The 14,613-nt window shown below is 36.9% G+C and overlaps 1 protein-coding gene across 2 annotated transcripts in view; it reads right to left on the reverse strand.

Annotated features, from left to right (window-relative positions):
* Positions 1 to 5,308: 5,308 nt before the first annotated feature.
* Positions 5,309 to 14,613, reverse strand: part of BRINP3 (BMP/retinoic acid inducible neural specific 3) — a 213,920-nt gene continuing 204,615 nt past the window's right edge. For both annotated transcript variants that reach the window (XM_056356486.1, XM_056356485.1), the window contains one exon: positions 5,309 to 6,775. In XM_056356486.1, the coding sequence (XP_056212461.1) occupies positions 5,659 to 6,775 (1,117 nt within the window). In that variant the 3' untranslated portion in view covers positions 5,309 to 5,658. The remainder of the gene's footprint in view (positions 6,776 to 14,613) is intronic.

The following is a 14,613-nucleotide window of genomic DNA, read 5'->3' on the forward strand; positions in this document are numbered from 1 at the left end:
CATGGTACAATGCCTTAATTTTGTAGCCAAAGAAGTCAAGTCCTAATACATAACTGACATACTGAAAAAATGAAGTGGATGTGGGGAGGCTCAATAAAAAGGACACATAAATGAATATCTACACATTTATAATACTAATTATCTTTTGTTGTTCTCTTATGCACGTTTAATGCTTAAAGTTTCTTCTCTGCTGAGACAGAGATGTAAGACAAAATTTTGTGTGTTGAAAACTAATTCTGGTCAATTTTCTCAAGTCATGTTCATGCTAAGCGATTGTAGCTCATCTTTGTATTTCTGGTCTGCTGCTGCATTTATCCCTGTTGTATCAAAACGCTCTTAGAGTGAGTTACACAGATGCGATGAGATCCCAAAAGGCCTTCAAAGATTCTTTGTTCTTCCCCCTTCCCCCTCAGAACAATCATAGTTTGATACGCGTACACCTCGGTTTGTTTTGATCCTCCTCTTCTCCTTCCACTTTCATGTCAGCTGAGAAATGACAAAAAGCCTGTTTTAAAAAAGAGAAATGTCTTGTAATGTGCTTGAAAGGTGGTCACTCTCCAGATTAGGCACCCTCGGGGGAGTATTGTTTCAGAGCAAAACCATCTCTGCCTCCCAGGTGGTTTTACCCTCTTTTCTATTTGCTGTACATTGAAGAGAAGATCGTAGGCAGGCATACAACAACCAGTGCATCCGTGTCCAGAGAGCAGACAACCCCACACCAGTTATCGTTGCTAACATTGCATTTGGCTGTATTTCTCTTTCATATATGCATATGTTGTACTAAAACATGCCATAAAATTATGAGGAATATGTGTGTTGACAAGAGGCAGTGATAGTTTTAGATGTGCATTGTCATCCAAGAAATAATCTGTAGGGAAAGAAAAATTTGCACCATTTCTGGGTGGTAAAACTGTTTCCTTAATCCTAATTTGCACCTTAATGTTGTTGATTTGGTGAGGAGAGAAAGAAATTACAACTCCTGCTCCTTGACGCGCCCTCGCTCCCAAAGCAGTGTAGTCTCTGGTGTGGCCACCCTCCCAAATGTGTGACTCTAGAATGTCTCAGAAAGCCATATGCTCCTCTGTAATGTGGGTAAGTGAACATTATATACGCTGTGTCCCAGGGTCATAGGTTGCTTCATAAGTGATATCTGTATGCAGAAGAACATTAGATTACTATGTCACACCTAGAATAGATTTCTTGCTTAGAACATGAAGCTGGGTGAGTAGACCCAAAGTCAGTCATGCAGCCCTAGAAACAGCCTGTGCTGTAGGTCTCAGTCAGTGGTGTGTGGCAGTAATAACACCATATCAAGGTCTCTCATATCACTGATTTTCATTTAAAAAGGAGCCATGACATTTTTTGTTGCCAAACTCTGACCACACACAAAGTGATCTTGGTCTCTTGTTGTAAGTACAACAGAACATAGGGGTTCTCTTCCACTTCTTTAAGAGCCTAGTAAAATGAGATCCTGGTTCCTTCCCTCTCTCCACTTTTCCTGGCTTCCCGTTTGCACTCTAACTGTCCTGGCAGGAGACAGGAGCCCCTATTGCCCCATCTAAAGCATGCTCCCGTTCATAAAGGTGGCTGTGCTAGCACAAGCTACAGTTCAGGTTCTGTCATCTGCAATAGCTGCTGCATTGTAAAAGACTGACCCTTCACCTTATCACATTTATCTCCACTGTCATAGCTCTATTGCCACGCAGGGCTCATAGTTTAGGTGTAGCTCAGTGAGGTAGTGATGTGGGTGTTGAACACTTTTCTTCCTCGGTGCTCTGCTATGTTTTGCTTTGGACCTGGAGTATGTGCTGTATTTTCAAGTAGATGACCTTTTGACAGTTTTAGCATCCTTCTGTATATCTCTGGCCTCCCTCCTGCTCAAGCTGCCTGGCTGCTTACTCAGCCTGGGAAAAACCGGCTTCTCTTGGCTTTTGCCTCTTTACTGACTTGAAGTATCTGCTGAATAAGCACTTTCACAATAAATACAGTCAATATGTGTATACTTCTGGAAACAAAGGCTCTTCCTCCAAATATTTGTACAAGTATAACTGTTCTGTGGCAAAGGAAAAAACATCCTGAAATACGACTACACTTCTCCCCTACACCACTAGAACTTGAACACATTTTCTTTTTGCCTGTATCTTTTCAGCAAGAAATGAGAGAAATGAAAGTTTATTCATCTTCATGGTATTTTTGATGTGATTCAATTCAGCCTGTGTATTCCAAATTGTGTCACTCAGAGATTTAGATCACTCTGGCAAACCTAATTCTGGTTTCTAGGCTTTTCCTATCCTTATTACAGTTTGTTCCTGCAATTGAGCTAGATATCAGTTTGGCTTCCAGACTTCAGATATGATCTGAATTTTCTTTGCTTGGAAAATACAGTTATAAGAGTTTTATGTCAAGTAACAGTTGCCTTCACTTAACCAGGAAGGTCACTGTGTTATAATTAATATCTACCTGGTTATTATACCTGTAGTCACTAAAGTTTGTTCTGAATATTATTTTAGGTTGTCATGGTACAGTTCCATATATTACTATAATTTCCTTTGGGTTTTTTTTTCAGTTTATAACGGCAGGTAATAACAGCATTGGTGAATGCAAAGGGAAATGGACAGCGAAAAAACAGTCAGGATCTGGTGTACAGCATACACTAAATATTATCTGCAATGTCCAGATGGAAATGAGTATACATAGATGCAGACACAGTTCCTTCTTCCCCCCAATTGCATTCATAACTTATTACCAAATTTTGTTATGGATCAAGTCCTTGACTGCTTTGATTTATTCAGACCTCTCTTTTTTTACACACCCTGAAGTTCTTTTTGCTTTTTGAGAACATAGAAAGATTTTAATTGGAAAAGTATCAAAAGGGAAATCTGTTGGCTCTTGTTTGGAACTCAAGAACCAGATCAATTCTGTGACTTTTTATTTTCACTATTCACTTTTTAAAAAAATATAATTTATCAAATATTTTTTATATTTCTCATTACAGAATCTAGTTTTGGTAAAATAGAAACTCTCACTATTCCAAGATTCTGCAGGTTCCAAAATCTGAAACTAGTTCATGATAAGTAGGTTAAGAAAGTTGTATCACACTTCTAATTTGGCACAAAGTCACAGTAATGACAAGGGTTTTGCACTAGTCCAGTCAAATACACTTAATGTGTGGCGTAGCAATTAAATGATGTCTCACTGAAACCTTTTTCAGCTTCTTCTTATTTTTATATTCTATTTGGGTATAGCAACAAACTTTCCATCTTGGTAGAGAAAAATATTTAAACCAAACCAAAACCAAACCCCAAGCCAAAAAGAGAAAAATAGCCATTGAGGAATTATTTTAGGAAGAAGCATGAGAGGCAAAAAGAAACCCTCAGATAATTTACTGTGACATATTAGTATTTTTACCTAGTCAAGGAATAACATAAGCCAATTATTTATTTATCATTGCCCCATATTTCTATTGTAACTTTTACTTTCTATGAACAGAAGACGATATTTTGCTTTTTGTTCATTTTATACATCGTAGTCTTGTTTATTTAAAAAGACTACAGAAGGTACTTAGTAGTAAAATCACACTAGTTCTTCTATTTATTCTAGTTGCCAAAGACATAGCAAAGGAAAGACTTGGAGATGAATACGAAAATAGTAAGAATCTTAACTGAGAAGGTCTTACCAATGCAAGAGCAAGCCAAAATTTTGACACATGGAAAAGGGACTGAGATACATTATTTATCAGCAAAACAAAGCTGTAAGTAGTGAACAGAAGTTCGTCTAGAGGTCGATTATAAGTAAAAATTACTAATTTTAGTTCTGGGGGGGATTCCTTATATAGAAGGTCTGAGGAATTTTCTGAATGTGTGATGGTGAAATAGTAATCCTTATAAATATTTGGTGAAATCAGGAAAGACAGGAATCAGTAAAGAACAGAAGATTTTCCTTGGATTTCTGAAGTGTTTCAGGACTTGCATTTTATTTTGCTTACATGTATTTATGAAACATTGCATTTCTTGTGCTGCTGTGGCCTAGCTAGAAACAAAGTTAAGAGTGTACTGTACTTTAAATTCAGATTAGGCTACAATTCAAAATGAAATTGTAATGTAACTAAATTGAAATTAATAAAATGGAAATTAATTGGAAATAATGTAAGACTACTTGAATTAAAATTTTAAGTGAATTAAACATGAGGGTTTTTTTCTTTCTGTGCTTGCACATAAAATGGTAGTTTTATACATTATTCCTTACCATTTTGAAAAACAGGTTGGCTTTTACACTAATGACACAGATTAAGATTTAATGTAAGGATACGTTACTAAAAGACTTTGTATCAATTTCTTTCATTTTACCCTCTGTTTACTAACAAGGACTTCTGACAGCCCGGCCATTTGTTCTATTCTCTTGCAAGAAGTAGCAAAATCTTTTTGAGTTCCAAGTTCTGCCATCTTAGATGTATTTTTTTCTGCTAGAATGTGTAATATTCCAAAGAACCTCATTCTGATCCAGAGTAATGCACCCTTAATTAATTTCATTAATTGATAATAACATTTATTTGCACTTTTAACTTCATAAACTAGATTTCAATATCTGTAATGTATCTGTAAAAGGGTATATTCTCTGTAAATTAAAAACCTTGCACTGAAAGGATATTATCTGTACCAATGGAAAAAAAAATCACATATTAAACAGTTGCATTGTCAGGGAAATGTTTTAAGTTAATTTGAATCTAATCAGCGTGGTAGTTGAAAACAGATAATTCTAGATTAATATTATAGTGTATGTATTTGGGATGAGGTAATGTATATATGCTTAATTCTTTCTATAAATATGCAAAGTAAAAGATTAGGGAGACTTTCAAAAAGTACTTTGGCTACAAAAGGTTGTTTCTTTTGTAGCATAAGTAGTATCAGTTGCAAAGACAGCCTCTCACCTGTATCCTATAGGGCTAATGCAGCCTTTTGTTACTGTGCCTCTCCCAGTACCAACCTCCTGTTCATCATACAGCATTCGATGTTACCACTCTGGGAGTCTGTATGTCACGTTAAGCGCCTGGAGAAGGGCATGCCTTAGGAAAATCTCAGACCTAGCAAGTAAAGCATCGCTACATTTGTCACTTCAACTCAGCCTGAACATTCAGATCCACATCCTAAGAATAAAATACTCTATAAATTTGACTTTTCTACAGTTTCTGTTAAAATCTCAAGTCATTATCTTCTCTTTAACTACACCTCCTGTGTTCAACAAACACAAAAGTGTATGAAGTTTACTACTTTTGTGTAAGAAAAAAGAATCCCACAGCATTTCTTTTTAATAACTGTTCAGCTACAAAATTTTATTGGTATCCTTCTATGTTCCCTCTAGAGGATGTAATGCACAAAAGCATTGCCACGGAACATATAAAATTACAAATGAAATTTATTGTAAAAAGTAGAATGTCTTCTAGACTGGTGTCAGTATTTATTTCATTCATAAACCAAAACTGCAGGTATAATATATTCATTGTCAGCAAGTTCATGTGTGTAAATTGCCATCCAACAGTATTGACTGATATAAGACAGATATTGAAAAGACAATTTAAATTTACTCTTCCAAACATAAACTGTTCCACAAAAGCACTGTAAAAACTCCTTCAAGGTTTTGTGTTGTGCTTCACATTTATGGTTAACTACATAATTTGGTTGTGTCATAATCCACTGTGTTTGGCAATTTGGCATTAAAGGCCTGCAAAGCAGATTGAATCCTCACCACTTCACTGGTAGACAGTTTGAGTCTATGACGAAGCAAGCAAGAGAAGAGGTCTAGACGACGTTGACCAGGTGGAGAGAGTTTATTTACACGATCCCGTATCTCTAACAACTGCAAAAGTGCTGAGTCCTGTGATCCCTGCGTATAGGGGTAGTCGAGCTGCAAAATCAAGTCTCGAATTGCTTCTGGGTCAAAGTGCATGCTGTAGCCAAACACTTGGATGTTATTGATTTTCATGTAGCCCAGATTTCTTGAGGGATCAATAAATTCCAGGGGTTCATAGTAGATGCTCTCATTGCCATTTGGACCATTTGACTTTATTCGACTCCTCAAATAGATGTGTACAGTTTCAAAAAATGTCTTCCACTTGTTGCCCAGAGTCAGCGTCCAGTTATAACACTGAAGGGGTAAGTCCAGTTTAGTCCGCTCCCAGTCTGGGAAATTATTTTCATTCACAGGCATAAACCAGCTCTCAGAGTGGCTGCCCCCAAAAGGGTTGACATAAACAGCAAGAACAGGCTCTAAGGTGCTGTTTTTAGTCAGGCAAATTTGAAGGGAGAGGCCCAGTATCATATGGACCAGGCTAGACTTGTACTTGTTACTCTTAAGAGTAAGGAGCATCCGCTTGCGCCAAGAAGGATCAAACCAGCTGTTGAGGCGCATGTCGTTGCTGATGAAAATGGCGTGGACCTCAATTCTCCGGTCTGTCTTCTGCAATAAATACTTCATTTCCAGGTCCTGAAGATCTGTCTCGAACCCAATGTAGTGCTCTGTTGATTCTGCCACTTCAGGCTTGCAAAGCCCTTGGCTCAGCATGTAGCCAGCATTGCAGCTCCCACAGCGGGTGCGATTGTCAGGAGCACAGCTCAGGCACGCCGAGCCATCTCCAACCGTGCAGGGAAGGAACCCGTGGCAGGCAACCTGGTCATTAGGGCAGGTGCATGTGTGAGTCTCTTCAGAAAAGCTTCCCAGGAGGCCATTTTCATTGCAGTAGAGAAAGGACTGGATGCGGTTGAGCCAATAGTTGGAAGATCTGCAACATTAAAATAACTTTTTAACACAAAGAGAGACCTGCGTACAATAAATGCAACCTTATTTTTTTTTATCAGAAAGAGAAAAATAAAGCTGTTTTTAGTAGCAGATTAAGGCACTAAAGTCAGATGACAGCATCTGCTGTCAGATAACTACATGTATAAATTGCCTTTTAACAATGCAAAACCACAAAAGAAGTTTCCTTACAAACTCACAGGCACAACAGGAACATTTGGTTCATGTATTTCCTCTTTCTGTATCTCAGGAACCCTGACAAAGATCCACTTTTCTGTAATTGTCTTCAGATTAACACCTTGAAATCCTATACAGTTGAGATTATTTTTCCTCATACTATTTATTCAGGGAGGTGCTTTGTATTTATCTAAGTGTGTATAACTCTCTACTATCTCTCTATTTCATTATGAAGATTTTTGTAAGCTTACAAGCATTCTTTTTTACTGGTTGTAGCCACTTTGATTTACAGACAGTGAGCCAAAACACTTTTCTGGAATAACAAATAGGACCATACACCCTACGAAAACAGATTCGGTCTTCATTCTTCAGATGATTTCCAGCACAACAATATCCTTAGAGGAAGCCTTGCATGAACATGCTGTGTTTACTTTTCATCTTTGGAGATGAAATTAAAGGATCACTTTAATGTTCTGCTTGTCATCTCATTTTGGTTTCACCAGAAGCAACAGTTAATGTCTTGCATCACACTGGCAAAACAGATACTGAAAGCAGCAGTCTAGGCTGATGAGGCACACTCGCTAGAAGAAAGACAATAAGGAAAAATGGAGTTATATGGAAACAGTAAAGAGAAAAATTATCTTCTTTCTTTGTCTGAATTTTTCAGTTCTTATTAAGCCTAGCAATGTACAGTTTAAAGAAGCTGTTTTGGCTGCTGCAGAGTCAGATCTATTGTTGCCACATGAGTGATGATGGTTGTACAGTTTCTTCCCTTTTCATTGCATTTTTTCAAAAAGAAAATGCAAAAGCCTCATTTACTGTTGTCTTACTTCAAGTCACATCTGTATTTGTCTCAAATGTTAGAAATCTTATTTTTTGTTGTTTTTTTCCTGACTATAAAATAAATACTAAAACTGAAAATCTATGGCATCTCAAAATCTAATTATTTAGAAACATGAAAATAAAGATCAGTAAAATTAAATCATTGTATACTCTGGTGACTTTGTTTAATCTTTTTTTTTTTTTTTTTTCTTTACCTTCTCTTTTTCTGGTTGGCAGTGGAATCTTCTTGTTTTGAGTTGTTTGTGTTTTTTAAATACATATAGTCTATCAGTATTTTCCAGAAGTATAAGTAAATATAATAACACCTATTAAATGAATTCCTTAACGCCATTCTTCTTTGTGCTTATTTGAAAGTCAGTGTTAAGCATAAATATTTTGGCAAATTTTTCCTTCATTTCCTGAATAAAAATCATAATGTCCATTCAACAAGAAAGGTCAATGTCACAATATAAGTTATTCCAAAACAGAGTAGAACATTAAAGCTATTGCTCTCCCAGGTAGGATGGGGAGTTCCTGTGTACTTTCTCTGGGCTGCCTTGCCAGTAACCCGTACCTGCTGAGCGTGCCCTGGCAGCTCACAGGATCGGCAGCTCAGGTGTGTTATGACCCCGCTTCCCATTATGGGATGAACTTTGCAGCTGGGCAGTGTCTCACATGGTCTGTCCTGTTGCTATTAGCCCTATGATGCATCACAGCAATCAAAACAGAGAGGATCCTTGTCCAAAGGAGTGAAACTAACCTTTCAAAGGTCTCTCATTACAGCTTCTTCCTAACTCTTAACGGCTCTCTGTACTTATTTCGGAATGGACACTGGGCTTCAAAAGCTGCTGGATGTAAGATATAAAAGTCTGGGGGTTTTACTCTCCTGTCGATTTTTGGGTTATGCCATTTGCTTCACAATAGCCTTTCATAAAGTTGTTATTTTGGTTTGTTTCATTGGACAGATGACTGGGCAGATTTCAAGAGTTTGTAATTTACTTTGTAATCTCCAAGTTTTCTGCTTGTACTGTTACTACCACTTGGTACCACATGACTACTGCATTAAGGTTAACAGGTTTGTTAATACGAATTTTAGCATCCTCTTCCACTGCTCTTGTGAACAGAAGTCCATGCTTTTGAAAAGTTTTGTGATGTATTAGCAGTACATTTCCAGAAAACTTAATTTTGCATAGAGTAACCCTGAGCTTACAGTTGTGATTTTGAATTCATTGCAGTGAAAGATAAACATTTGAAGACTTACTGTAAAGATTTTCCATATATCACAAAGTGTCGCCCACAAAGGCTAAATCTGTTTGGCTCACACAAAGCATCAACCATGCTAGGCAGTCTGTAGCATCTAAGGATAGGTTTGAATGATATATTCTAGTCAGAAGAAAGATAAGAGTGCCTGAGCTTCAAAGCCAGAGCCACAAGGCTCCATTAGTATTTCAGCAGAGATTAGTACCTGGATTTGGCATTGCGCTAGTATGGACAAGAAATTTCTGTATGTCTTGGAGGTTAAGCATATACCCCGGTTTACAGTTCAGACACAATCAGCTTTAAGCTACACAACGGTTATGAATTTCTGGAGCCTAATATTTAGATATGTTATGATAGATTTTAATGAGTAGATTTTTGCATGTCGATTCATTGAGGTGTACTTGGTGTCACTGGAAAGGTGTTGGCAGTGGGAAGGCAGGAACAGGAATGCCCTGTGTGAGAAGCAGCCAGGGGCTGCCCCATACCAGACACAGCTGGTTCCAGCTTCAACTGGTTCCAGCCAACAGTTCTTAGCTCGACCTACGAGCTTTTTTTTTTTTATTTCCCCCTCCCCTCCTACTGAGGAGGGTGAGTGGGAGAGCAGCTGGGTCAGTAGTCGGTAAGTAGGCATCTGGCAGGCAGCCTGTGCTAACCCACCACATAAGGTAAAGGAGATAATTTGCATCTCTAAGTTGATCCCTGTTATGTTTCATCTACCCTCTCTTCCTCTTAGATATAGTGGATAGGTTTACAGATTTTTTTAAAATATGATATTATTACTTATTATTCTGCTTATTATTTGGCATTAAAACAAGTCAAAGAATGAACTTCACAGTAGGGTTTTTTCATATAGAAGAGGTTTTGGATAAAGATGGGGATTATTTCTCCTGTGACTACACATGATCATTAGATGGCACAAGTATTATTTCTCCTGTGAATACACTTGTCCCATTAGATGGGACAAGTATCTGGCGTACACAGGCACCAGGCTAAGAAAGAGAGACCAGCATTACTGCAGACTGATGAAGAGAAGACGGCTGGGAAAGCAGGGAAGGAATTCTCTCAGTCCACAGAGGTGATGGAAAGAGAGACACCTGGTGAGGAAGATAGCGCTGTTGGAAAGGAAGAATTTTCTATTGTTGGAATTAGCCTATTTAAACCAGCAAAATTAATTTGCTGGCAAGGGTTGATTTGGTTTGGGTTACTCACTTCTTCAGTCACATGGTCTTTAAAACATTTTCTTTCCTTATTAATGATCTAATCTACTGTTTCCATTATTATGAGAAGCAAAACCTTTAATGTCACTTTTTTGTTCTTTTTATTTTTAATGAGCCTACCTTCCTTCTTTTCTGTTAAGGGATAGAAAAAGCCGTCTAAAAGTCTGCATGAAACTAAATAGCTGCACAATTAAGTTTCCTTTCTAAAACTTAGTTATCAGTTTATAAGTTATATTTAGCTTATTAATATCTATCTATCTATCTATCTTTGATCATAACTGTTGCAAGGAGACCAAGAACTTTAGAGGGAAGGAAGTTTTCGACTTATTCCAAATAAAGTTCAAAATAATAATCTTCTAATATTTTTTACCTTGTTTTGATTTTTTTACCTGATTTTAACCAGAGAGCTGTCAAGATGATCTACATATACTTGTGTTTGAACAGTTTACAACATAAATACTTTTTTTAAAAATAAAATCAACTGCCTTTATAAATTCCTTTTAAAAAAAAAATCATTATGGAATACTGTGACTCTTTGTAAATTTATTGCTTTCACTCAAGTAAATTAACTAAATTAAGTGAAAGTACATAAAATGTCAGCAATAGCTAATTTATTTAAGCCACTCATCCTTAATTAGATAAATTCAAACTGGAATGTCATTCTGGAAGCTTTCTTTTTCTCCTAGAAATAAAAGATCATTTAAAATTCTGGACCCTGCAGTCAAGGGGAAAGGCTTGGTTAGAAGCAGATGCCTCCCGCAGGTCAACACCTGGCTGAACAGCTGGTGCAGCCGGATAGGCAGGGTTAGGATTTTACAGCCACCAGATCCTCTTTGAGGATGGATGGCAGCTGGGGAGAGATGGGATTTAAGAGAAAATAATGGGTGACATCTTAGGCAACAGATTTGCTGACCCAGTGAGAAGGGCTTCAAGCAATGTTACCTTGGGGCTGGAGTCAAAATGAGGACTAAGGAAAAAAGCATCCAACAGGTCAAGGACAGCAAATATTCTCCCATGTTTGGTACTTGCAAAATGGCATCTGGGACATTGTGTCTGGACTTGAATCATCTGTATGAAAGAGTTATCAACAGACTAGAGCAAATCCAGTGATGAGAAGCCATCAAGATGATCAGAGGGCTGGAGCATGCAACATGTGATGACAGCCTGAAAGGAACTGGGTTTGTCTAGGCTGAGGAACACAAGACCAAAGGGCAATCTAAATGCTGTCTCCAAATACATTCTGGAAGGATGTAGGGAAGTTAGGCCCAGACATTTCTTCAAGGTGAACAGTAAAAGGACAAGAAACAGGTGCAGAAGTCATATCATAGCAATTTTGATTAGAGAAAGGGAAAAATTCTTGACGGTGAGAGTGGCCAAACACTATGAGAAGTTGATGAGTGAGGTGTAGAATCCCCATCACTGGAGGTGTTAAAAGCTTGGTGATCCAAGGCCCTGACCAGACTTTGAACATGAACCTAGTTTGGGCAGATGACTTGCAAAGGTCCATTATAACCTAAATTATTTTTTGATTCTATGATTGTTTCCATTTTAGTGGAAGTTTTGAGAAAATTACAAATATTATCACAAGTATTAAAAACAGTACATAACTATACTGCTTTAGATTTGTATGTACTTTTACAGCTTCATATTTTAGAGGAGCTGCTCTCCCTCAGTGTCTGTTGCCAGTAGAAGCAGGGTGCATCTCTACTACCTAGGGAGAAAAATAACCTCTCTTCCTGGATAATGTATAATCCATCCAAGATTTTGCTACTGAATGAGTGCTTTGTTGTTTAAATACTCTATTTGAGTATACCAATCCTAATTGCTTTTTTTCATTATTCATTATTTGACGTATTCAAGATCCAAACCCTAATCTGATGCCAGAAAGAAACACGCTTATTAATTCTGTCATAGGACCTAATTGTATTTTCCCACTAGTTCTTTTTTTCTTTTTTTTTAAAGTTGTGTTGATACGTGAGGTCTACAGGAGTCACTAAGAAAACCTTCTGTTTACTTTGATAGTGACAGAATCTGAATCTCTGACTTTAAGCTCCTCAAGTCCACATTAAAGTTAATAAGAGGCGTTGCTCAAAATTTATTATACTTCTTTCTTCTCTTCAAGTATAATAAATTCTTGGTACTTCATTCCCCATGACATTGTTTTGTACACATTCCCAGTGTTCTTTTACCTTTAATCAGCTTTATTTAATAATTTATATTCTCGTTGTGTTAATGGGGGACTAGTGACAAAAGCTTCTTATCTTGAGCAGCTGCTTCTTGTTTATAGAAGTTAATAAATAAATAAAGACAATTAGCTTCTGAGGAAAGGTTGAAGGAGCTCTCAAATTATTCTTTTAATGACACTGCAAACATTATCACTTGATTTGGAAAATTGTATTTACTTGCCTGATATGTCAGTTTTTCAAACACTGAGATATAGAACTTCTGACTTCCAAACCTAGTGAATCTAGCCGGAATCTTCCTAGTTACTTCAATGAGCTTCAAATCAAAATGGGATGCCTGAAATATCTGTGCATTCACCATCATGCAAAATTATCTGTTAAGCTATAACCAAAAGCTATTTTTGCTGAATCATACATTTGAAATCACAACTTTACTTTAGAAATCAAGTATTATTTAATTTAATGAAATAAAATACTTGATAAGTATAGGATATTTTTTTATCAAAGTATATAATTAATTACAGCACCCAGGAAATTCTTTAAATTTTTTAAAACGCTTTTTTTGTTTGTTAATATTGGCCCTTTGAAACCAACTTTTTAAAAGCAGCCTGAAGTTACAAAAGAAGTGTAAAACTCATGACAGAATTTCTATGAAAACATAAATATTATTTATTTTCCTGTTAATTGAATACCTGTTGTCTTTATAGGAAATAGACCATCAAGCCTCTGCTCTGACTTATGCGAAGCAGAACACTGAGCCAGGTAACCCATACAAATCACATACTCCTACCCTTAAGTTAAGACCTCCAAACTGGCTCTCCCATATTCTGAGGTCTCAGTCTCACCTTTGACTGCAAAGCCTTTCCAGTCATGTGAACCACATCTCTTCTGTGGATGATCGTGTCCCTCCATCTCTGTTTAATTTGCTTGATCGTATACATCAAAACGAACATACTTGGTTGTCTGTGACAACATTCCACGCATTTTCTCAATTCTTAAAATTTACTAGGAAACACATTGTTAATTAATTATGGTTTAATAACAGCTCCAGCTCCACCTTCTTACATTCAACCCTTCTCCTACTATACTACAAGAAGATCAGGCTGTTGTTGCTGGATGGTGAGACTCTTTTATGGGTGAATCTTTTGCTGCATAGGATGCACTAAAGAGTTGGCTACCATACTTTCAGCTAGAATACTTACAGCGTAAAGAAAGCTTTCCATATAATCTTCACATTTACACAAGCATGATAAAAAATAGGATAATCCTATGGAACTTAATGTATCAGTTAACATCAGCCAAGTTTCTGATGAGAATTGTCTTAAGAAATATAAATCTTCATGTGTTTATAGTTCAATTCTACATGAAGTTGCACTGCATTACCTCTTTATGAAATATTCTCCAATTCTGAATTCTGAAGTGCATTTAAAATATTTTGTAATCTTTTTTTTTCTATGAAATACTTTACTTTCAAAAAAAAAAAAAAATTGAACAATAGCAGTTGCAAGTTTAATCCAAAATATGTGCTTACTCTTGTTCAATACACTGTAACATTAAATATAAGAACAAAGCAGTATGGTCACCCTATATAATAGTTGTAGCAAGTATTTAATCATGATATGACACTTTTACCTCCTTCCCTGCCTCACTAAGTGCTTAACATCTGTTCTACATCAGATGGCTCAGTAGCAGATGATGAGTACTCAGTGAGGCACGTGCTAAATAAAAAAAATGAAGACAATTTAACAAGTGTATAGGCAGTAAAATACCCATTACCTATTTTTCCCTCCTTTGGAGGCCGAGTCCAGTATAAATCTGTAAGACAGCAACATCAACACCAAATGCACTTAAAGGCATCTCTGAAATGTCCTACTCTTGATCTTGTGGGTTTACCTCTTGGGAAGGACAAATAAGACTCCAAGTACTTTGTTTCTGTGCTGTGATTCATAACAAGAACATTAATTGCTAATAAAGTTGATAATGGTCTCATTTTTCTTCTGGGAATCAGGGTAAAACTACCAACTGTAGAGTCACCAGGCGGCCAGTGAGTGCTTAGAAGAATGAATGTTTGAAGTTCATGCAGCCTCCCAGAATTAAAGAAGTACTATAACCACCCCTCAAACAGACACGCTTGAAATTATTTTGCTGTGGCTCACGTTACAGGT

Source organism: Falco biarmicus, chromosome 11, assembly GCF_023638135.1.
Source record: "Falco biarmicus isolate bFalBia1 chromosome 11, bFalBia1.pri, whole genome shotgun sequence".
Classification (NCBI taxonomy): domain Eukaryota; kingdom Metazoa; phylum Chordata; class Aves; order Falconiformes; family Falconidae; genus Falco; species Falco biarmicus.